This window comes from Carcharhinus amblyrhynchos, chromosome 21, assembly GCF_965287045.1.
Source record: "Carcharhinus amblyrhynchos chromosome 21, sCarAmb.v2.hapA, whole genome shotgun sequence".
NCBI lineage: Eukaryota > Metazoa > Chordata > Chondrichthyes > Carcharhiniformes > Carcharhinidae > Carcharhinus > Carcharhinus amblyrhynchos.
The window spans coordinates 33355379-33381220 of NC_137344.1; the positions used below are offsets into that span (position 1 = coordinate 33355379).

General features: G+C 44.5%; 1 protein-coding gene across 1 annotated transcript in view; it reads right to left on the minus strand.

The window, feature by feature from the left end:
- gga3b (golgi associated, gamma adaptin ear containing, ARF binding protein 3b) overlaps positions 1–22046 on the minus strand; it is a 29538-nt gene extending 7492 nt beyond the window's left edge. Inside the window, exons 1-14 of the mRNA XM_080208982.1 lie at positions 22002–22046; positions 18986–19070; positions 18089–18164; positions 17464–17562; positions 16089–16212; positions 14979–15082; positions 14076–14156; positions 11893–12030; positions 10073–10154; positions 7956–8072; positions 3314–3532; positions 2327–2397; positions 1511–1875; positions 800–975 (exon numbers count right to left, since the gene is read on the minus strand). Coding sequence (XP_080065108.1) covers positions 800–975; positions 1511–1875; positions 2327–2397; positions 3314–3532; positions 7956–8072; positions 10073–10154; positions 11893–12030; positions 14076–14156; positions 14979–15082; positions 16089–16212; positions 17464–17562; positions 18089–18164; positions 18986–19070; positions 22002–22035 — 1771 coding nt within the window. The 5' untranslated portion in view covers positions 22036–22046. The remainder of the gene's footprint in view (positions 1–799; positions 976–1510; positions 1876–2326; positions 2398–3313; positions 3533–7955; positions 8073–10072; positions 10155–11892; positions 12031–14075; positions 14157–14978; positions 15083–16088; positions 16213–17463; positions 17563–18088; positions 18165–18985; positions 19071–22001) is intronic.
- Between the last annotated feature and the right edge of the window lie 3796 nt (positions 22047–25842).

Genomic DNA, 25842 nt, shown 5'->3' on the forward strand with positions numbered 1-25842 from the left:
TGTTGTGGCACTTTTATCATTGTCAAGAGATTTCAGACTTTGTTAGGGACAAACGGTATTTATTGATACAAGAAGCTTGGTACAGGAGTTCAGCTCTAGGCTGCCCTGGAGTTGTGCTCCAGTTGTTATGATGTTAACTACACAACTGCAAGATGATTTCTCCCAAGACAGGACTTCACCCTCTGGGGTGATCACTCACAGTCAGTTCCCTTTAGTCCATCAAGTCAGGTCACCATCTTCTGCTGTGCTGTCTTAAAGAAACAGGCGCCACATACACAGCAGTATTTAACCACATGTGCTATGAGCCCTGGGAGTGTTTGACGATTGGGTGAAAGATAAAGTTTTCCATTCCTTATAAGATTCCCACAAATAAAAAGTTTGATAAAAACATTTCCAATACTATTCTTGCGGAATGAGGTTTCCTCCCTAACTGGTATTCCTGTGCTGCTGATTCCAGCACACCCATCCAATACTCAACTCTGAGGTGTACGTGCGTAAGATTGTCCAGCAATCATTAATGGCCCACACACTGAAATAAAGAATTTGCAGACAACTACAAATCATGAAGTGGTATGCTGAGGGGTGGGGAAGGAGAGTGGGGAGGGGAATTGAGTGATAAACTTCAATTTCAAAATCGTGAGTACCTGCAGAGAGTGGGAAAGAGGTGATCCGAACGGAGGAGCAGTGAGTGCAGGAGAGAGGCTATCTCCGGCTTTTTAACTTGGTCATTACACACAAGGTTTCGAGTGAACATTGTCGAATCCAAAGCCTGTTTAGCACAGACCCTGAAGATACTCACTTGGTTTAATCATCTCCAGAGGAACTGTCACGTTGCTGAGCGACATGTCCGGAAAAGCACTTCGAAGAGGACTGGATGGCTGAGGGGAGAGTGAGCGGAACAGAGGGCTGCCAGGTGCTGCAGAAGGAGTACTGTACCCACTGCCCATTGGTGCCCCAGAGACAATGCCTGTCACACTAGAATCAGAAATAAAAGCAAGGTTATTTACCTTGTGATAAAATGTTCAACTCACATTCTGGCCTTTACTAGAGTCATTACCCTCCCCCACCCACCAAAATACCATCTTATTGTGACAGGATAATAAAATTAAATTAAATGGGGTCATTTAAAAACAGAATCAACTCTGGCTACCAAAGACTCTCATCCTTCTCCTGCACATCCTCTACCATTCACCCCTTTACCACCTTCCCTACCCCCTACTCCCCAGCCCTATCCCCCACCTATTCATCTCTTCTCCCTCCAACCATCCCTATCCATCCATTTCCTCCATCTTCACTCCCTCTGCCTTCAGCCCGTCCATCCAACTGTACCTTGATCCCGCCTTCACCCGCTCCCCATTGAACCCCTTCCCTCCAAACGACCTCCCCATCCCCTTCACAACTCCCCCCATTCACCCTTGCCCCTCCCTCATACTTCTTCCGCATCTACAAAATACACATATGTGAAGGATAAAAAAAGTACCAAAAAGTGCTGCAGTGGACACTGACGTACCCTTTGACCTCTCCGAGAACCTTCTGACCAAGCATATCCAGCTCACGGAAGTTGTTGCTGAGCGTCGGTTGGTTGCAGGCATTGGAATGCAGTGGAGCACCTGGAATCCTGGAGCCAAGGGAATGCGGCTGCAACATGGAGGTCAGGTTAGGCTGAGGCACACTGGAAATAGTGGGGGCCGTGTTCGACAGCTGAGGAGTGGCTGGTGTGTGTGGAACCAGGGAGACTCCTGGGAATGGTAGGAGAGGCTGAGCTGTGGATTGGCTTAACGTCTGAGGGACCGACGCTAACAGAGGAGTCATCGAGGAAACCTGCCCATCAGCAGCTGATGGCCCGGTGAAGGGGTTGAGAGCAATGGGTTCAGTCTGGAACAGAAAAATGCTGTTACTGGAGAAACAACAGCAGGAGACAGCACCAAAACATTCATCAGGGTTACACACCTGGCCTGGGGTGGTGAAAATATTCATGATGTGGGTATGCCGGCGTTGGACTGGCGTAAACACAGTAAAAAGTCTGACAACACCAGGTTTTAGTCCAACCGATTTATTTGATAATAGACTCACAAGCTTGTGAGTCTATTATCAAATAAATCGGTTGGACTAAAACCTGGTGTTGTCAGACTTTTTACTGTGGTGAAAATAGCCAGAACATCCCAGAGTCAAAGAATGGGGAGGGTGGAGGCCACAAAAAAAGAGTAATAGCAGTAAGAGGAGAGTCCGAGGTCAGGAAGTGTGGGACCAGGGAAAATGGGAATGGGGGAGGGTTAGAAAGGGGAGGAGAGGGTTGAGGAGGGTCTTGTAGAGCACACTGCTGTACCTGAAAACTGTTCCATAGGGATCCTCCAGAGTCTTTGTCAATCTCGGAGTTTGATGGAGGATCATTCAGCCCTGATCAGGCACAAACAAAATTAATTTTCGGTCTGAATGCTGACACAATTCAATGCAGAATTTGTTTCAGAAATGACCCATCCACATCTACACCTCACTTTGCATAAGCACTCCCAAGCCCCAGCCCCAAATCCAACCCCCATCCCAGAGGGAAGGCCCCGCTCTCATACCCAGCCGGGCTACAGTAACTGTGATTGTCCAGTGTGCCCCGCGGTAAGTGCAGTGTCTGAAGGCCAACTCAGTCCTGGTCTGACCTCACAGAGCCACCAGTTACTGGGTGATGATCAGGAGCAACCCTGAATTCTTCACCAGATTCAATGCAGCATCTCAGACTGATGACCCTGGTGGCACAGGGCACCATCCAGTCTCAGGTCATCAGACGTAGGAGAGAAATTGGCAAGGAATGACAGGCAGGGTAATGGCATAGTGCAATGGGTCAGATATCGATCTTTCAGCTCTGGGAAACAGGATTGAATACAGGCTGTATTGACAGACAGCATGCGATTGGCCTGTGAATTAAATCAATGCACAATCAATGTCTTACCCAAGCTGCAGGTGGATGTCAGGCCAGAGCTCAGAGGAGAATTTCAATCTCTAATACCCCAAGCTACAGTGGACCTGGTATCAATACTAGTTGCACAATATGGAAGTTGTTACACTCCCACCAATGGAAATTTGTCAGACTAATGCCAGGGACAAAGGCAAGGGAGCTTTACTCTGCATTGGATTCCCAATACAATGTACGCTCCTCGGTATTTCTGAACTCAATCCAGGATTTCAGCCCATTGCTGCAACTTAATTCCCTCTTGATGATATTACATGTAACTGTTGAGCTCTCAGGTTAACTCTTGTTGCTAGAACAGGCTGAGGATCATTTACATCTATGAACATGCGGAATGCAAGACAGTGCAATTACCCAGTGAAAGCAGCTCCACATCCAGTAATCCAATTGAACTGGGAGGTTGCTTGGCCACGTTTGACAGAGTGGCTGATCGAGAACTGGGATCATTGGAGACATGTGGAGGAGGGGGGATGATGGGGAATACTGGTGCTGCAGTAGAATTGGTCTTTACTGATGGGATATCCAACCCTGCCAGGTCGATCAATGTTTCTGTGTTACTGGCTTCACTACTGACTGCAAGACACAAACAGATGGTCAGTTCATCAAAGCAGCACAACAGACAGCTCACCCAAACTTTAAAATGCTGCTCTACCTGTTCAATTTTAAAATATTAATTTAGAAGTTACTTTACCAGTCACCTGCCCACTCCTTCTTCTGCTCACAGTTAGAGAAGGGAAAGGTCATGCACAAATAGAAAGCTGCTCAATTGTCCCTAAGGTATAGTTATTGCCCGAGGCTGGACTATGCAACTGCAGTACAGCACTGCAGTAATGTTTGGATTATGGGTTCAAGCCTCTGGACTGGGACGTGAACTCATAACATTTTAACTCAAAGATGAGAGCATTATTTACTGTACTGAGAATGTGGCCAGATGAAAAACACCTGTGGTTTCAACCAGTTTACAAAACGTACTTCTGCCTTCTGCATCAGTTGTGCCAGGTGCGACCTGCAGACCTACATAAGAACATAAGAAATAGGAGCAGGAGTAGGCCATCCAGCCCTTCGAGCCTGCCCCACCATTCAATAAGATCATGGCTGATCTGTCGTGGCTCAGTTCCACATTCCCGCCCTCTCCCCATAACCCTTAATGCCCTCGCTTATCAAAAACCCATCAACCCGCGTCTTAAAAATATTTAGCGAGGCAGCCTCCACCACTTCAACGGGCAGGGAATTCCAGAGATTCACCACCCTTTGAGTGAAGAAGTTCCTCCTCAACTCTGTTCTAAACCGCCCCCCCTTTATCTTGAGGCTGTGCCCCCTAGTCCTACTGTCCTTTCTGAGCGGGAAGAGCCTCTCCACCTCTATCCTATCCATCCCATTCATCATCTTATATGTCACAATGAGATCTCCCCTCATTCTTCTAAACTCTAACGAGTACAAGCCTAGTTTATTCAGCCTCTCCTAATAGCTCAACCCCCTCAACTCCGGAATCAGCCTAGTAAACCTCCTCTGCACTCCCTCCAAGGCCAAAATATCCTTGCGTAAATACGGCGACCAAAACTGCACACAGTACTCCAGCTGCGGCCTCACCAATGCCCTATACAGCTGCAGCAAGACCTCCCTACTTTTATATTCAATCCCCCTCGCTATGAAGGCCAGCATCCCATTAGCCTTCCTGACCACCTGCTGCACCTGCAGGCTGGGTTTTTGCGACTCATGCACAAGGACCCCGAGATCCCTCTGCACCGTCGCCTGCTGCAGTTTTTCGCCCCGTAAGTAATAGACCTCAAGAGCACTGGGTGAGAAAGAGGACCCTAGATCAGTTTCACTGGGAACCCCTCACAAATGTGAGGGATAAAATCTCACACTATATCTTTATGTTAAATATCGATATGCGCGTTGCTATTTCTAAAATTTTAAATCGAACAAAGAACATAATTTCATTAATTTTAAGATAGCTATAGAGAATGATAGATCTGGCCCAAAAGTTAAAATTTTAAAATTGGGCAAGGCCAATTTTGATGGTATTAGACAGGAACTTTCAAAAGTTAATCGGGGGAGTCTGTTGGCAGGCAAAGGGGCGTTTGGTAAGTGGGAGGTTTTCAAAAGTGTGTTAACCAGAATTCAGGGTAAACGCATTCCTTTTAAAGTGAAGAGCAAGGCTGGTAGAAGCAGGGAATCCTGGATGACTTGGGATATCGAGGCCCTGGTCACCATGAATGAGGCATATGACATGCATAGGCAGTTGTGATCAAGTGGAACCCTTAAAAAGTATACAGAGTGTCAGAGTAGAATTGACAGAGAAATCAGGAGGGCAAAAAGGGGACACGAGATCACTTTGGCAGATAAGGCAAATGAGAATCCAAAGAGCTTCTACATATACATAAAAAAGGCAAAAGAGTAACAAGGGAGAGAATAGGGCCTCTTAAGGATCAACATGGTCATCTACGTGCGGATCCACAAGATACGGGTGAGATCCTAAATGAATATTTCTCATCAGTATTTACTTTTGAGAAAGGCATGGATGTTAGGGAACTTGGGAAAATAAATAGTGATGTTTTGAGTGTTCATCCAGCAGAAAGAACTTTTCAGTTGCAGACAACAAAATAAAACAAAGCTTGTTCAAACTGATAAATCAAAGGAAATTATTTAATGAAGAAACTTCATTACTCCAACTCTTGAGGCGTCACCCTGGGCCCGAGCTCCCCACAATTTCCAACTGCTTATTTATACGGCGTCAACTGGTCACTGACCACCACATCATTTTGTCATTGGTTACACAGTTGACCGACTGACCAGCTGACCCTCACAGCATGTTATCATTGGACACATTATAACAGAACCAATGTTATCATTGGTTACATTCTAACATTGAGGAGTGTACATAATACAGAGGAGGTGGTGCTGGAAGTCTTAAAGCGCATCAAGATAGATAAATCCCTAGGACCTGATGAAGTGTATTCCAAAGATGTTGTGGGAGGCTAGGGAGGAAATTGCAGGTCCCATAGCAGAGATATTTAAATCATCGATGGCCACAGGTGAGGTGCCTAAATTCTGGAGGGTGGAAAACGTAATGCTTTTGTTTAAGAAGGGCTGCAGGGAAAAGCTTGGGAATTTTAGGCCAGTGAGTCTAATGTCTCTAGTGGATAAGCTGTTAGAAGGTATTCTGAGAGACAGGATCTACAGGCATTTAGAGAGGCAAGGACTGATTAGGGACAGTTAACATGGTTTTGTGAGTGGAAAATCAAGTCTCACAAATTTGAGTTTTTTGAAGGGGTAATGAAGAAGATAGATGAGGGCAGTGAAGTCAACATCTAAATAGATGTCAGCAAGACCTTTGAAAGGTACCACATGGTAGGTTGTTGCATAAGGTTAAATCTCATGGGATCCAGGGTGAGATAGCCAATTGGATACAAAATTGGCTTGATGACAGAAGACAAAGGGTGGTCACAGGAGTTATTTTTCACACTGGAGACCTGTGACCAGTGGTGTGCTTCAGGGATCGGTGCTGGGTCCACTGTTATTTGTCATTTATATAATGATTTGGATGAGAATTTAGGAGACATGGTTAGTAGGTTGGCAGGTGACATCAAGATTGGTGGCATAGTGGACAGTGAAGAAGGTTATCTAAGACTTCAACAGGATCTTGATCAACTGGGCCAATGGGCTGATAAATGGCAGATGGAATTTAATTTAGAGGTGATGCATTTTGGTAGATTGAACCAAGGCAGTACTCACTCAGTTAGCAATAGGGTGTTGGGGAGAGTTATAGAACAAAGAGATCTAGGGATTCTATGCTCCAGGTTCATAGCTCCTCAAAAGTGGAGTCACAAGTGAAGAAAGTCAAGAAGGCGTTTGGCATGTTTGGTTTATTGGTCAGAACATTGAATACAGGAGTTGGAATGTCTTATTGAAGTTGTACAAGACATTGGAAAGCCCACACTTGGAATACTGTGTACAGTGGTCACCCTATTATAGAAAGGATATTATAGAACTATAAAGAGTGCAGAAAAGATTTACTAGGATCTCATTAGGATTTGATTGTTTGAGTTATAAGGAGAGGCTGGACAGACTGGGACCTTTTACCCTGGAGCGTAGAAGACTTCATGGTGATCTTGAGAGATTTATAAAATAATGAAAGGCATAGATAAGGTAATCAACATCTTTTCCTGAAGGTATGGGAGTCTAAAACTAGAGGGCATAGGTTTAAGGTGAGAAGGGAGAGATACAAAAGGATCCACAGGGGCAATTTTTTCCATACAGAGGTCGGTGAGTGTCTGAAACAAGCTACCATAGATAGTAATAGAGACTGATACAATTGTCTTTTAAAAAACATTTAGACAGTTACATGGGTAAGATGGGTATTGAGGGAAATGAGCTAAACATGGACACTGGGACTAGCTTAATGGTAAAAACTGGGCAGCGTGAACAAGTCATATAAAGACCTTTAATATGGCTGAACCTATGTCTGTCTGTGACCGCATCCGCCCCCCCCCACTCCACCCAAATAAAGTAAGTTACTTGGTAGTTTTGGGAAAACCTGCACCTCGTTATCTCCAAGGAGTCACTATCTGTGGACTATACAGCCCAAATTCAAAGACAGCTGTACAAGGGCCATCTGCATTTAATAACTCAGGCTAGCCAGAAGGCAATGGATCATCTGCTAACCTTCTTTGAAATGTTTCAGCAATTTAAGTGCCATACCCTTCTTTTCTCTATTCCTTTCTTCACTATCTGTGGAGGTGATGTTGTGACACTACTTTTGTGTTTTGAGTGGGTGCAAATAAAGTAATCCTTTGAGTTCACCCTATCTCGAGTTTGATGTGGAGTTATTAATAGAAAATTGCATCGTAGAAAAGCCAGAGGACTGGGAAATACGCGACTGCTTATAAAGAAGGAAACAAATCAAAGCACCTTCCCTGTTTACGGGTGGGTGGTGAGAAAAGAAATCTGTGGTGTTCAAATTAACCCACCTCAGGTCCATAACACAAGTTACCTGATGGCTTTGGAGGTTCAGGCAAGTCAAGGTCCCCGTTTATAGCCTGTCCTTGAACAATCTTTTTGTAGGAGTTTATTGCACGGGAAAGGTCATCACTCGCTCGTAAAATGTCACCTGAAATAAAGTGGTATAACCGTTATAGATCAAATATCCAATATCCACAAATCCAATCAGGTGCTGCACAAGATTGAAGATTTTTTATCTAGTAATAATTTGAAACACAAACTTTATTGTTCATAAATATCATAACTTAGTTGTGTTCAAGTGTTAGGAATCAGGGTCGACTGTGGGATCACTGCCTGTGCTTACTGCTGTCTATTGCTCTCAGCAGTCTGACCTCCTAAGAGCTTACCCACTCTGTCCTGTAGCTAGCAACTGAAATCGGAATATAACTGTTGGGTGTTACCATAGTTATCCCGTATGATTTGGATATCTGTCTCTTCAGCACCCCATCTTCCGATTAGGCATATTACAGCCCTCAGGAATCAACATTGAGTTCTACGACTTTAAACTGTGACACTCTCCTCCAATTGACATTTTTTTTAATATTCCAAACATTTCTTGTCCCAATGCAAAACCCTCCACCTCCTCCCGACTGGACCATCTGTCACTCATTCTTTTTACGCCCTTCTGAAGACCTTACTACCTGATAGCCCCAGGATACGTAACAGGGGCTGCTGGTGCTGTTGGTGGGGTGGCATGGTGGCACAGTAGTTAGCCCTGCTGCCTCACAGCGTGAGGGACCCGAGTTCAATTCCGATCTTAGGTGACCACGTGGAGTTTGCATATTCTTCTTGGGTTTCCTCCCACAGTCCAAAGCTGTGCAAGTTAGGTGGATCGGCCATGCTAAACTGCTTCTTAGTGTCCCAAGATGTATAAGTTAGGGGGACTAGCAGGATAATTTCATGGCGTTAAGAGAACGGGACAAGGGTTGAGTGTGGGTGAGATGCTCTGTTGGAGAGTCTGTGCAGACACAATGGCCGAATGGCCTCCTTCTGCACTGTAGAATTCTATGATGATGGAACATTTCAGGTTTACTCTCAACAGGCCATTCAGATCTCTTGACTTTCCATTGAGAGGTCACAGAGGGATGAATTTTATGCTGCATAAGCAGTCAATTCCTGAACATTGCATCAATGCTTTCTGTGAAATGTCTGGATTTACTTTGCTCATGGACCTTAGACCTTGGACAAACACATCAGCCTCCTGAAGGGTTGGAATGTAAGATCAGTGTGTAACTGGATCAGAATGGTTCACGTTGATCCAATGTGAGCTGGGCTGCAATCAAAGCAGTGGAGTGAGTTTTGAAAAGCAAAATACTGCGGATGCTGGAACCTAAAACAAGAGCAGAAAGTGCTGGAAAATCTCAGCAGGTCTGGCAGCATCTGCGGAGAGAATAGAGCCAATGTTTCGAGTCAGAATGACCCTTTGTCAGAGCTCAGCTGATGAAGGGACATCCTGACTTGAAAACGTTAGCTTTATTCTCTGTCCACAGATGCTGCCAGACCTGCTGAGATTTTCCAGCATTTTCTGTTGGATGAGTTTTGTAACTGGCCTGAGAATTTCTGGATAGTGTGCATGGGTGTGAGAATGAGTGTCAATTCTTGCACGTGATTATGCATGCTGGAGTATCCATGCAAGAAAGCATTTGAGGGTGAGTGGTTGCGCATGTATGGGCACGAATGTGTGGACAGCAAATATGCATGCACACGAATGTGAATGGACATGTATGTGTCTGTAAGTGAGCGTGTACGAGCAGTTGTGTGCAAGCTGATGTGTGTGAGCAGATGTGCGCAAGTGGGTGGGTAAGTTTGTGCGCACAAGCAAGTCCGTAAGGGGTGGGGGATGGATGGGGTTTGATAATCACTGATCAATTGTGAAAAATGTGCATAGCCATCAAACGGTGATTAAATTGTGATGCCCCTCCAATGATGCAGAAGCTTGCTGACATTTGCATCTCAGCAGAAGAACAGTGTCTGGGCAAGGTGCAGGAGAGGATGAAAGGAACTTGAATAAGAGTCAACACTTTTAAGTGGAGAAGTGTAGATAATGAGAATGTGGGATTATCGGACCCAATCTTTTCACAGTCTGAAGAGAAAGCTTCATGACCCTACCTAAGCTGTTGTCGTTGTCCTCGGTCTCGCTTGCAAGTTTGAACAACGTCCGTCTCATCTTCTCACATCGGTCGTACAACTCCTGAAAAGCAGCAGAGTTTGTGTGTTGTTCATCTGTTCACAGTGTCCAGTGTCTCACTGCACCCTCTGTACAACTGCATGCATTAATGTACTGCTTTTAACATTGAAAACCAACCCAACTTGCTTCGCAGAGCCATACTCAGACAAAAGATAGACATGGAGCCCAAGAAAGAAATATTTAGGAGGGGTGACCAAAGGCTTTGATTCAAGAAGGATGTTTTTGAATAGAGGGAGGAATGGTTCGGGTGAAATTCCGGATGTGGCAAACTGCTAATGACGATGAAAAACCAGAGAGATATCATAAAACACCCAAATCAGCGGAACGGAGAGCTCAGAGGGGACGGAGGAAGTTACAGGGATAAAGAGGATAGAATAGGCCATGGAACAACTTAATATTGAGGACCACAAGTTACTGGAGACATTGTTGGATTGGGACTGAGGCACAGATTTGAAGAATAGGATTTGGCAGAAGATAGGATATGGGCAGTTGAGCACTGGATTAGTTAAAGTTAATGAAACACAACAGATGAGATACTCGCCTGTCGTGCATTGAATTGTCAAGTCTAATGGTAATGAAGACATGGACGAGGGTTTCAGCAGCAGATGAGCTGCAGCAGGACAGAGTAGGGTGAGGTGGAATTGATCCATCCTGGTGGTAGAGAGGACTGTAGCGTCAGAAGCTCATTTCAGGAATGAATATGACACCAAGCTTTCAAATGGTTTGATTGTGCCTCAGTCACTAGGTTGTAGGGAATGGAGGAGGCAAGGATTTCAACCTTACCAACATTTGACTTGTGGACATTTCTGCTCATTTAATACCGGACGTTGGCTAAACAGTCAAACGGCAGTGAGGGATCGAGCAAGGTGTCAAAGCAATGGAGTTAGGTGCCATCCATGTACATGCAGAACTTGAATTTTCGGATGATGTAGCTTAGATGATGAAGGGTTTTTCAATCACTGTCTCAGATTTGAAAGGGAGGGAGAATGAAGCGTTCAGACGCTTTGTCAAAGCTTTGACAAAGGGTCATCTGGACTCGAAGTATCAGCTCCTTTCTCTTTTTACAGATGACACCAGACCTGTTAAGATTTTCCAACATTTTCTCTTCTGGTTTCAAATTCCAGCATCTGTAGTAATTTGCTTTTATCCTATTGAGCAGATAGATGGCTACAGAAATATTGTGGAAATTGGAGATCTTTATAATCTGTCTGAGCACTCAAGTTAAAAAAGTCAAAACAACTTACACACAGGCTACTTAGCCCATCAAATTAACAAGCCTAGGATGGTAATGGCAACAAGCAACTGACTGCACAGAACAAAGGCGAATGCCTAAGTTTCTGCTATTTGCTCATGTTAGCCGGAAGCAGTAGGATTGCTAGAATTGGCCTCATAGATGAAAACATTGTAAAAGTGCCATGGTTTCTGCTTCTGATCATTATCTCTGACTCCTGGAAGATGTATCCGTGGATGAAGGATTCAAGTATGATCCTTTTTGTCCTTTCTGCTGACATTCGTTCTTTTGGGATGGTTATGTGTATGCGTGCTTGTCTTTATGTACGTGTGCGCGTCTGTCTGTCTGTCCAGGCGTGTGCTGAATTTACCTGCACACATGCGTGTGCCTGGGTTTCTCTAGAAGCGACTTTATGTGTGTGGGTTGGAGAGTGTGCCTGGTGGAATTCCAGATTAAATACGAGAAATAAAGCACCAGGTAGATTTTGGGGTGGGATGGGGTCAGGATTACCGTCATCAGCTCTTTGTCTCCTTCTGTTGACTCCTCCTTGCTGTAATGAGCCAACATTTCATTTAACAGACGCACATTATTGTTCACCTCTTCCAAAGTGTTCAAACGCTTTGTTATTTTCTGCATTCGGGCTTCATCCTGTGGAAGGTACAGCAAAAAAAAAATCTGAGCATTCACAGCTTGCCTCTACTCTGTTAGAGTAGAGGGACAACTCGTGATATTTGTACATTTTGTCCAAATAATACAATAATTTGTTGCAATTTTTGGGCTAGAGTAAAGCTTCCTCCATTAGTCCCCATCAAACACTCCCAGGGCAGGCACAGCACAAGTTAGATACAGAATAAAACTTTCTCTGCATCGTACCTATCAAATACTCCCCCTGGAAGAGGAGGATGGGGTTAGATTCAGGGTACTGATCATATTCTTCCCCTCTTTGAACCACAACGAACCATTCTATTCCATCTCTCATCCTTGCCCCCAAAGTGACAAGTGACATCCTAAGTAACTGTGACAAAGCTAAACTTTGCCTCCTTGTCCTTCTTGACCTGTCTGTAGCCTTTGACATGGTTGACCACACCACCTTCCCCCAATACCTCTCCACTGTCGTCCCTTTCCGTGGGACTGCTCTTGCCTGGTTCCATTCTTATCTAATTGCTGCCAGAAAATCAGTTGCAATGGTTTCTCTTCCTGCTCTCACAACATCACCTTTTGTATCCCTCAACAATCTATCCTTGGCCCCTTCCTATTTCTCAACTACATGCTGTCTCTCAGTGACATTATCTACAAAATAGTTAAGTTCCATATTAACATCACCACACCCAGCTCTACCTCACTACTACCTCTCAACTCCTTGCCTAATTTCCAGTCTGCTTGTCTAAAACCACTACTGGATGAGCTAAAATTTCCTCCAACTAAACATGGGGAGGATTGAAACCAACATCTTCAGATTCTGCCACAAGCTCCACTCTTTAGCTATCAGTTTAATCCCCATTGCTATGAACTGAGGCTGAACCAGACTGCTCACAATCTTTGTGTCCTATTTAACTCTGAGATGAGTTTCTGACCCAATATCTTCTCCACATAACCCACCTGGCACCACCATCTGCCCTTGGTTCAGCTCAACTGTTGCTGAAACCCTCATTTGGCCTTCTTTACCTCAACTATTCCAACACAGCCTTCACCCAGCTTCCATTCTCTGTAAAATCAAGATCATCCACAACTCTGCTGTTCACATCCTTATTCTCTACTTGCTCATGTTAGAAGATAGTCATCGGCTTCAGGAAGCATAGCTGAGGACATGCCCCTGTCTATGTCAACAGGGACAAAGTAGAAATGGTCGAGAGCTTTAAGTTTCTCGGTGTCAGATCATCAACAACCTATCTTAATCCTCCATGCCAACACTATAGTTAAGAAAGCTCATTGATGTCCCTACCTTCTCAGAAGGCAAAGGAAATTCACATGTCTGTTACAACTCTCACCAACCTTTACAGATGCACCATAGAAAGCATTCTTTCTGGTTGTATCACAGCTTGGTATGGCTCCAGCTCTGCCCATGATCACAAAACAGCCACAAAGGGTCGTGAATGAAGCCCAGTCCATCACGCAAACCAGCCTCTCACCCACTGACTCTGTCTACACTTCCTGCTGCCTCGAAAAAGCAGCCAGCGTAATCAAGGACACCACGAACATTCCCTCTTCCATCGGGAAAAAGATACAAAAGTCCGAGAACATGTACCAACCGACTTGAGAACAGCTTCTTCCCTGCTGCCATCGGACATTTGAACAGATCTACCTTGCATTAAGTTGATCTTTCTCTACACCCTAGCTATGACTGTAACACATTCTGCACTCTCTCCTTTCCTTCTTTATGTACAGTATGCTTTGTCTGTATTGTTCACAAGAAATAATACTTCTCATTGTATCCTAATATATGCGAAAATAATAAATAAAAATCAAAATCCCCATCTATCCACTTTTTCATTATGTCCCCATCTTCATTTACTCACTTTGCTGTTCTAACCACAAACTATTTTCTCATCTTTAACTTTTCCTTCCAGGAATCCATGCAATTCTCTGCTGTCTTTTAACTTCAATTTTTTCTCCCACCCCTGCCCCCACAAGTAATATATTTCACACCTCATGTCCTATTGCATGAACAATTTTCTGCCTGCCTTACTCCTTACCTCTTTCACCATATTCTTAATCAATTTGTTGGCTTCTTGAAGGTCCTCTGGGTTTTTGCTCTTCAGTAACCTGGCTAATAACTGGGATAATACAAAAATGTGCAAGTTCATATTAAGGTCTATTACACAAGACTATTGCACAAGGCAGCAAACCACTTCCAGAGTCTGAATTTCCCAATTTCACAGACTACTTTTAACACTGAGCACTCCAACTTATAGAATCAATTAAATGCACCAAACAACTGGAGTCAAGAAGCCACAGCAGACGTCCTGTGGGATCTGTACAGACAGTACCTCCCTCAGATCCTCCGGGACAGTATCCCCACTCCACCCCATCCCCCCAACCCCAGACTCTCTGGGACAGTACACCCCCTCGGTCCCTCCGGGATAGTATCCCCCTTGGTCCCTCTGGGACAGTACCCCTTCCCCCTTGGACTTCCCTGGACAGTAACACCCCCCACAGTGCTGCCAGGACAGCACCCCACCCCCACCCCCACCATCCTTCTGGGACAGCATCTCCCCAGCGCTCCCCCAGCCCTCTCGGTGCCTCTGGAATAGCACCCCTACCCCCGCCCCCACCTCGGTTCCTCTGGGACAGCATCCCCCCCCACCCCCTTGGTCCGTCCGGGACAGCATTCTCCCCACCTCGGTCCCTCTGGGACAATACCACGCCCCCCCCCCCCCAGGTCCCTCCAGGATAGTATCCTCCCCCTCAGTCTGAGCTGAATTTAAACTCAGATCCCTGATGTGAAACTTTTGTCAACATCCACCTGTAGATACAATCTTTCCTACTGATAATTTGGCAATTTGATCAGGGATTTGAGGAATGGGAATGGCTTTTTCTTTCTTTGATGTTGCTATGTGGGGATGTTGGTCACCAGTCAGATGGTGCTCTGCTCCTACCTTCGATTTTTCATTGTCTTCAAATACTGCATTTTTAGGATGAGTTGGGGGTGAGGGAATCAGAGTCTTATCAACTGGAATCTGTGGATCATGTTGCAAAATACCTTAAAGAAAAATGCAAGACATCACGTTCATATTCATCCCATAACTATTCAACTCTATTCACTCAGAGTTTACCAATAAACAGCACAGCACAGACAGAAAATCCTGTAGCAACACAACATGGTAAAGAGGGAGACTGATCCCCACACACCAGTCTCTGACGTGCAGGTCCTTTGTGCAGACTGCTTCCACAAAGCCCGCCCAAAACACTGACCTCTCCTTTTAGATGCCGACAGACCTGCTGCTGCAGAACCAACAGGTCAGACAGAATCTGCTGGTAACAGCTCTGTGTGACCGATTGGGCTTAGGGAGAGAAAGTCTCAAGAAATGTTGTCCTGCCTGACGGTATTCAGTGACTCCTGAGAAAGCATATCAGAATTAGATCAGGTTTTGATGCCTCCCATATGACATGTCATCAAGGACCATGTGTGAATACTGGCCACTGGGCAAATTGGGAGAGAGTTGATTCTGGCCATGGATCCCAATCCCAGTAACAGTCAATGTTTCAACACCAGGAATAAAGGTCACTGGAGTAAAGGGACACTGAAAGGGGCACTGGAAAGCAAGTCCCTGGCTTCATACCTACAGACTGGTACAGCAAATCTCAGCCAAATCTTTCAGCCAGTATCCTATCCATATACCCATTTTTTCTATTATATAAATTTCACACATCTTTGCAATTTGCTTTTGGATTTGATCCTTCCCACTGGTTGACGGCCTATATAACTGAGCAATATAACTGTACCTTTCTTTTGTTCCTTAGCTTTGGGCATATTGATGCTGTGTTGACCCCTCTAGGATATCCTCTTTCTCCAGCACTGCAGTGTTCTCCTTTATTAACACTACCACCTCTCCCCCGTTTCTCCCTTCCCTGACAGTAATGCATTTAATCTCCAGAATGCTCTTTCTGGCTCTAAATTACTGAAATCTTCAATTTCTATTCAATTAATACAATTTCATTTCTCTAACATGGAGAATAACACCAGTTCCAGGACAAACTCTTCACACCTTGTTTCTTTAACATCTGGTAAGCATCTTTGATTTTGATTTCCTCTGGGAGAGCGACTGTCCAGCTGTACAGCAATTCAATCACTTTTGTTTTGACCTTTTCAGATACTCTGTCTCCTAAATACTGAAAAAGAAAGAAATTAAAATAAAATAAATGAACACAAGAACTGGAAGCCACCATTCAGGCCTGGTCTGTCATTTGGTTAGATCACGGTTGATCTGTACCTTAATCTCATTCACCTGCCTTTGCTCCATAACCCTCAATACTCTTACTCAATGTCCATCTTGGAAGCTCTAACTGAGCCCCAGAATCCACTGCGGGGACAGAGTTCTGCATGTGCTTCCCAAATTCACCTATAAATGATTCAGCGCTAGTTTTAAGATGGTGCCCCCTTGGTTTTGATTTCCCCAGCCAGAGGAGATTGTTCTTTCATTTCTATCCAACTGAATCCAGTTAACATTTTAAATACCTCAATTAGATCAGCCCTCAATCTCCAATATTCAAGTGGTAAGGAATGGAAGATGTCAAGAGGATATCAACATTCTTAGAAAAGAATACATGCTGCTGTAGAAAATTCTCCTGAACACAATCTTAAGAACTCTTGTCCCTCTCTGTCATTTACACAATCCCATCCATGTTCAAATAATTTCCCCATTTTTCCCATTCTATAAATTCCACACATCTTTGTAATTTGCTTGTGCATTCGATCCTTCCCACTAGCTGATGGCATATAGTCTTCACCGAGCAATGTAACTGTACCTTTGTTTTGTTCCTTAGCTCTAGGCAAATTGATGCTGTGTTGACCCCTCTGGGACATCCTCTTTCTCCAGCACTGCAGTGTTCTCCTTTGTTAACACTACCACCCCTTCCCAACAGGACACTCTTTCTGGCTCGAAGTTACTGAAATCTTCAACTTACATTCAATTAATACAAGTCTTTACAGAGAGTATTACCACTTGTTACAAGTATTAGACATTGAACCCTACAGTGCAGAAGGAGGCCATTCAGCCCATCGTGTCCAGACCGATCACAATCCCACCCACCTAACCCCATGCATTTACCCTAGCTAGTCCACCTGAAACTAAGAGGCAATTTAACATGGCCAATCCACCTAAGCCACACATCTTTGGACCGCAGGAAGAAACCAGAGCACCCGGAGGAACCCCACGCAGATACAGGGAAAATTTGCAAACTCCACACAGTGACTCAAGCAGGGGATCAAACCCAGGTCCCTGATGCCGTGAGGCAGAAGTGTTAACCACTGCTGCCTAATTGATGAATGTGTGCCAGTCATTTGTTTGAAGCTGTGAGTTACTCTGTTGCTCGCTACTCTCTGAGTGTCAATATGTTGCACACAGGTGCTGGGAAACTCACCTTCGGGGAAACCACTTTGATTAGTTCATTCAGGAATCGGAACTTTCCAACTTCATTGTGAAATCTCCGTCCACAATTCTTCATACAAGCTTCCAATACCTAGATTCAACAAAAATGGGAGCATCACTGCACAGGATGCAGGTTACACATCAGCTGCTGCACAGCATTCAACATCACAACAACAAAAGGTGCTAATGTTTTTGGGTATAAAATTGGAGAATGTAACACTTCCTGACTTTCTATGGGACCTCTCTCAGGCCCCCGAGCAAGCGACTGGCTTTACAACAGCTGCTGCTGAAATGCAGGCTCACAATTAGCTGTATAGGGATAGTCTTATATTCACAACCAACCCCAGGAAAGTGCTCCTTTGAACAAAAGTGCTGAGGTTGTTTTCTTAATTCACCACAGGCATGACAATGCAATTGGGCCTGCTGCAGGCCCAGTGAAAGTAAGGCCTGACATTTTCACTCCCATAAGGCAGGGTCTGAACTGTGCTGTGATGTGGAGTCTGCAATGTACAAAGGGTGTGCTCCCAGCACTGAGTACCTTGTTCCTCCATTCTTACACAATGCAGATACATTACAAAACACTGAAGTGCAGACTGGATGTAGAATCCAATACTCACTGTAAGGGTTTGCACTGCCTCCCACTCCTGAGGAGACTGGATTTTATGAGCCAGCAGCCTGACAGCAATCTGTGGCCTGGTAAGAGAAACAAAAGGCTGAAGTAACACAAAATGATTATCTTTTCACCAGCAGAACAGAGGTATGACTCTTTCCCAAGGTTGAGGAGAGTCCATCCTAGAGTAGATTCTGCACAACTATCCCAAACATGAGGAACATGTCTAATCAGGATCAAAGAGAGTGGGGCCTCCCGGAACAGACAGAGACCCTCCTCAGCCTGCAACATACAGTGAGGTTCCTCCCCTACCGCCTAAGGCGGGCAGGGAGCTCGTGTGGTCCCGAGGCAGGCGTGGAATCTGTGCGGTCCAGGGATGGACAGGGGGCCGGTTCAGTCTCCCGCATTGGTGATTTTAATGTTAATTTTAAATTGATGCCAGGATCCCAAGACAGTGCTATGGATGAACATTGCTCATTACCTGGTCACTGCTGGTGTTAACAGGTCAAGTGGAGGAGGCCATGTTTCTCATTCCTTCCATCAACTACTCAACGCACATTAGCGGTGGGAGGTACTGATGTGTTTACTGTTAGTGTCTGTATTTGGATAAACCTGATTCGTTGTGTTCCCCATCACCATTACTGATCAGCAGCTACACTGCACAGTGAGACAGTAAAAGCAAATGTTTCTTCTGAAAACTGGGCAGCAACATGTTCCTGCACATAGATTCCTGCAGCTGAATCTTGCCATGGTAAGAAAAGTCTGCAAATCATTAAACTCCTTTGTTATTATACAGGTTAAATCACTCCTAAACTCTAAAGGGTGGCAAATCACTATTTTATCGGCAATAAATGAAACTGTCGGATAAAAATATTGTACAACACTGAAACATTTGCGTACACACCCTTCTAGCTCCTTGTTGACTTGGTCACAGAAGCCGATGATGTACTCCCAATCCTCCTGTCGATTTGCAGGATTAGTGGCTTTATCTGTAGGGACAGAAGAGATGTAATCAATTTCGTACTCCGAGTTACCTAACAGGTACGAGAGAGTACTTTAACCACCCAGCACTGGATAATTGACCAAAAATAATCATTTATGTGTGAACAAACTAAAACCATTCCAGTCTGAGGTTCAATATTAAGAAACATTATCATGCACTTCCTCCACGGACACTGAATATTCTCCCCTTAATCTGGTTTCCAATGGGGCTACCGTAAGCATAGACATGGGTCAAGGGTTGTTAAGATGGCATTGTTAAGATGGCAGCGCAGGCTCGTTGGGCCGAAGGGCCTGTTTCCCGTGCTGTGTTGTTCTTTGTTCTTTGAATGTTTGCAACATTTTTGGTTTTTGTACCAGACATGTTATTCACACTGCTTCAATATAGCAAAATAAACCCCAATTCACTCTCAGGCTTCAATCCTGTGTGTCACATATAGCGCAATTAACATCTACATTTCCACAATAATTTAGTGATGCTTGTTCTGAGTAAGAAACCCAGAGAACACATACTCCAAGATTAGTGACATTTGCAGTCAACTTCAGCCAGAAGTGCCAAGTGGATAATCTACTATGGCTTCCTCATGAGGTCCCCAGCATCACAGATGCCAGTCTTCAGTCAATTTGATTCATACCACGTGATATCAAAAAACAGCTGAAGGTACTGGGCACAAAAGATTATGGGCCCTGACAATATTTTGGCAACTGAACTGAAGGCTTGTGCTCCAGAGCTTGCCAGGCCCCTAACCAAGACATTCCAGCACAACCACAACACTAGCACCTAACCGACAATGTGGAAAATTGTCCAGTTATATTCCGTTCACTGAAAGCAGGACAGATCCAACACAGTCAATTACCGCCAATAGTCTACTCTCGATCATCAGCAAAGTGATGGAAGGGGTTGTCAACAGTGCAATCAACTAACATATACTTAGCAATAGCCTGCTCACTGATGCTCAGTTTGGGTTCCATTAGAGTCACTTTGCTCACTGACCTCATTACCTCCCAGGTCCAAACATGAACAAATAGCTGAACTCCAGAAGTGAGAAGAGACATCAAGGCAGCAAATGACCGAGTATGGCATCAAGATGCCCTTGCAAATTTAAGTCAATGGGAACTCTCCATTATTTGGAATCATAACTAGCATTAAGGAAGATGGTAGTTGGAGATCAATCATCCGTTTCACGACATCACTGAAAAAATTCTTCAGGGCAGTGTCCGAGGCTCAACCACCTTCAGTGTTTCAACAATGACTTTCCTTCTATCATATGGTCAGAAGTGGGGATATTTGCTGATCACACCACTCATGATTCCTCAGCTACTGAATAGGCTGTATCCAAATGCAGCAAGATCTAGATAACATCCAGGCTTGGGTTGATAAGTAACACTCATGTCACACAACTGTCAGGCAGTGACCATCTCCAACAAGAGAAAATCTAATCATCTCTCCTTGAGATTCAACGGTATTACTATAGTGACTCCCCAACTGCCGACATCCTGGGGATTACCATTAACCTGCAACTGAACAAAACATACCATATAAATACTGTGGTTACAACAGCAGACCAGAGGCTAGGAATTTTTACAGTGTATAACTCACTGCCTGACTCCCAAAGCTTGTCCACCATCTACAACGCATTAGTCAAGACTGCTTCAGGATACTCTCTGCTTGCCTGGAAGATTGCAGCTCCAACAATATTCAATAAACCTAACACAATCCAGGACAATGCAGCCTACTTGATTTCCATTCACTCCCTCCACCACTGAAACACCACGGCAACAAGGTGTACCATCACAAGATGTACTGTTATGCATTGTTACACCGTGACAATCTTGTCCCATCAGCTTTGCACCCTAGTGCTGTATAGCAACAGATCTGTTCTCATCAAGGCTTCTATGACAGCACCTTCCAAACCTGTGACTTCTACCACCTAGAAGGATAAAGGCAGCAAATAGCGAAGCAGACCATGTCCAAATGCAACGTACCTGGACTATATCCAGGTTTAGCCTGACAAGCGGCAAGTGACATACGCACCATATTAATGTACTGTCAACATAATCACCTGCAAGTTCCCTTGGAACTATATCACGTTTCTCCACTATCATTGGGTCAAAAAATTTAGAATTCCTTCTCTAACAATACTGTGAGTCAACCTATACAACATCGACTTCAGCAGTTCCAGGAGGTAACTTACAAGCACCTTATCAAGGGCAGTAGGGCTGGGCAATAAATTCTGTAAAAAGTCTGACAACACCAGGTTTTAGTCCAACCGATTTATTTGATAATAGACTCACAAGCTTTCGGGGTTAGCCCCTTCGTCAGGTGAATGGAGAGTTCTGGCCTCAGACAGAGCATATAAAGCAAAGACACAGACACTGTAATCCAGTGTTAAGGTGATACATCTGCCTCCAGTACTGTACCCCAGTGTTAAAGAAACAGATCTCTCCTCTCTGCTACAGTGCCCCAGTGTTAAAGTGACAGATCTGTCGCCCCTGTACTGTACCCCGTGTAACACAGTGACATATCTATCCGCTGTTACTGTACACCAGTGATATACAGTAACAGACCTTTCACCACCAGTGCTGCAACCCAATGTTATTCAATGAGAGATCAGTCTCCTCACTGCTGTATGCCAGTGTAACACAGTGAAATATCTGTCCGCGCCAGTACTGTACCCCAATGTCATACAGTGACAGGCCAATACCAAACACTACTGTACCCCAGTGTTTATATATTAACAGACCTGTCTCCATCAGCACTGTATGCCAGTATTATACAGTGAGAGTTGTCTGCACCAGTGCTGCACCCCAGTGCTATGACAGTGACAGACCTGCCCGCAGGAGCACTGTACCCCAGTGTTAGTCACTGACAGCCCTGCCCCCGCTGCTCTGTGCACACTCCCCTCTCCCTCCATACTCACTCAGCCAGGACTCCAGGCTCTCCCCCTCCGCCATGTTATCCCAGATCTCGGGGAATCTCACGGTTTGCCCGACGTTTGAGAGATATCGCGAGACTTTACTGAGGGGGCGGAGCTGGTGTGAGGGTCAGGGGTCAGCGGGCTAACACTGAGGCAAGGTCAGTGCTGAGAGGGGAGGGTATGGGGATATAAGAGATGGGGGTGTCTGGAATTAGAGTGTTTGGGGGATGGAGGGAGGAATTGCAGCATGACAGTGCTGTCAGGTCACAAAGCTGGTTTCAGGATCCTTCTTCAAATGTATGTCCAATGCCAAGCTCTCCTCCTTCACCTAAATTATAGTCCTCTATAATAGTCAGAAAATACGTGTTGCCTGTAGAGCGTGTTTGAAGAATGCTTTGATGAAACATGTCTTTATTTACAGAAATCAGATGGGTGTACTTGCTTCTCAGTGTAGGGCCTGTCTGTCCTTGGCTGCAGTGTTTTACACGCCTAACAGTCACTTGGTGAAGAAAGAATCAAAAAACCAGCCTTTATAATTATAGATTGATTAATAGAGTGAAAGATTACAGGTATATATCTCCCCTGCAAGGAGCCAGCAGGCATGCACAGCCAGCTATCCTCCTTCCAACATAACCAAGGGGATTGGTCCATCATCCAGGCTTTCTCACCACGTCTCTGGTCAGGCCTTCCCGGAACATGTTTTGTCCCAGATTTCTACTTAAACTCGTACCTGTGCATGCATTGCACCTTGCACGTAGGCCATGACGTTGTGGGGACACAACCCTCCCCTCCCACAGTGCTGGCAGCACCTCCCCATCCCAGCCCACTAGAACAGCAACGGCATCATGTCAAAGTTTCCCTTTTTGGTTTACTGAACATTTATCACCCTCCTTCCTTCCATGCTGGAAGATTTTATGATTGAAACTCTGAATTGTGAGAAATAATAGACAAGGACTGCTAATGTGATTAATAGAAATTCAGGATCAGGTGTTGACTGTTAGAGAGCAGCAATGGGCTTGGAGGAGGTGGCATGGGTATGCACTAAGGCCAGAGTGTGAACAAATCCTGTCCAAGATGACAGGGCAATGAGCTGAGGAATGAAAGGAATTGAATCTAATTTTGAATAAAATATGTTTTAAAATGTTTCCTATATCAAGTTTGGGAAAGAGTAAAAGCAAAATATTGGACAGAGGTGTATAGGTGGTCATGGTGCCAGTCACAGTGGGAATCTCTGGTGCTACCTTGTTACCCATAGAATTGGCCATTTTTTAAAAAATCCATTCGTGGGACATGGGCATCGCTAGCTGGCCAGCATTTATTGCCCATCCCTAGTTCCTCTCTACATCCTGGCCCTCAACTTCTGCATGGGCTACCTTTGCATTCAGTCAGGGAAGGTTTTCAGTCAAGGGATGTCCATGTGGGTGTCCTCCCCTGTTCCGTAGCAGATCTGGGGTGCAGAGTTGCTCAGAGGAATGTCAACTAATCAATTCTTTAGTTATTTCACACATTTCAGAATGCCTGTGCTCCATGTTTACATAGAAAGTAAGAGGTTTCAGCCCCTCTGCCACTATTTGAAGGGCCTGCTCCTCTACTTATGGCTGCACTTCAGTCCAGGCCTCCTGCTCCTTAGCCACCCTGCGCAGAGGGTGGGGAACAGCCAGTCAATGGGCCTCCTCAAGACTCTGGTCCTGTACCTGGGATGTTTCTTCCCAGAGGGCATTAATGAACCATATGGGATTTTATAACAATTGATGATGGTTGTCATGGTCACCATGACTGAGACTAGTTGAATTAATTAATTCAAATAATTGAATTTAAATTCCACTAACTGCCCTGGTGGGCTTGGAACCAATATCCCCAGAGTATAACCTGGGCTTCCAGATTATCAGTCCAGTGCAATTACCACTATTCCACCACCTCCCATTTTAAGATACTGCAGCTTTCCAGGCTGTCTTGAACTCTCCATTTCGTTCACATGAGCCTTTTGTGCATTCCCTTCTCTTCACCCTAACATTGCCCTCAGCTGTCTAGGTCTCATGTTCTGGAATAGATGTTCTTAAACCCCTCCCTTTCTTCAACAATAATTCACTATTATATAACAACTTTAACATAACGAAGTGTCCCAAAGTGCTTCCCCGGAGAATTATAGAATAAAGTATGGCACCAAGGAAGGCGATGACCGAATGCTTGGTCAGAGCATGTGTCAAAAGAGGTAGAATGGTTTAAGGAAGTAATTCCTGAACTAGCAGCTGAAGGCACAGATACCAATGGTGGAGAAATTATAGTTGGAGATGTATAAGAGATCCTTCAAAATTGTCCTTAAAAACATTTGTTCAACTAAGCTATTGATCATCCTCCAGAATTTGTCCAGCTTTGTCCATTCTTTGTTAAATGTGCTTCTGTGGTGTCACAGATATCTTGATAATAGGGTAATTATGATTGTAGACTCCAGTGTTAGATACAGTGCAGTGCACTCTATTATGTGCAGTTAACTGACCTGTTGGTCAGAAGTCAAATAGCACGTTTGAGTAAGTTGGAACAAGGTTGCAGGTGCCTTGCAGTTGTGTGTTCACACTCTGAAAATTAATAAACTATTGATATTAATAAACTTTGTTTACAACAATGGTATCAGTCAACCTGTATCATAAATGGGAGAAGGTGGTGGTATAGTGGTATTGTCACTGGATTAGTAATAGACACCCAAAGTAATGCTCTGGGGACCAGGGTTCGAATCCCACCATGGCAGATGGTGAAATTTGAATTCAATAAAAAAATCTGGAATTCAATGTCTAATGGTGACCATGAAACCATTTGTCGTACAAACCCATCTGATTCACTAATGTCCTTTAGGGAGGGAAATATCCGTCATCATTACCTGATCTGGCCTACATATGATTCTAGACCCACAGCAATGTGGTTGACTCTTAAATGCTCTCAGGGATGGATAATAAACGCTGGCCCAGCCAGAGAGGCCCACATGCCATGAATAAATAAAAAGACAATGGGTGTCTTGCAGGAAGTAAAAGTGTTATATAAATGCAATTTGTTTATGAACTTGCAGAGGTCAGTCAGAGTACAGGCCATAAGGTGCTGTAAATTCACCCTGTGGGGAAATGCATTAGGCACACAGAAACTGTGTGAGGGAGTCTCTTGGCGAGTCCTTTTGCAAATCATTCACATGACATATTTCAGCTCTCAACAGCAAAGGTATTGGCAGGCATCCGAATTAAACATTAAAACACTACTTCCTTCTCTTCCCTTTACCCAAGTCTTCTGTGGCCAATGTTAGCAGCCTTATTGCCTCTGCCTGAGATCAGCCATCTCAGCACACATATCAGGAACTTGGGACAGGGTTTTCCCAGTTTATGTAGCTGAATTACTGTTGGGCTTAATGCCAGTCAATATACTGTGATGTTGTGCATTTAAAGTCGTGCTTTTGGTCCTTATATATTTAAATTTGAGAACTATTTTTATTCACAAATTCCCAGATGCAAATTTAGGATGGAATTCTCAATGAGATTATAAATGTGGACGTGCGAATTTACAGTAGGATAAGGTTGATGGAGAGTGGACAGGCATAAGAAATAGGAACATGAGTAAGCCATAGGATCCCTTGAGCCTACTCCACCATTCAATAAGATAATGGTTTATTAGGTCGGGGCTTGAATTCCCCTCAATTTCCCCCCACCTCCGCCCCCCGCCCCCCCGAACCGATAACCCTGATTCTTTGTAGATCACAAATCTGTGTATCTCAGACTTGAATATAATCCACTGCTCTCTGGGGTAGACAATTCCAAAGATTAATGACCCTTTAAGAGACAAAATTCCTCCTCATCTCTATTTC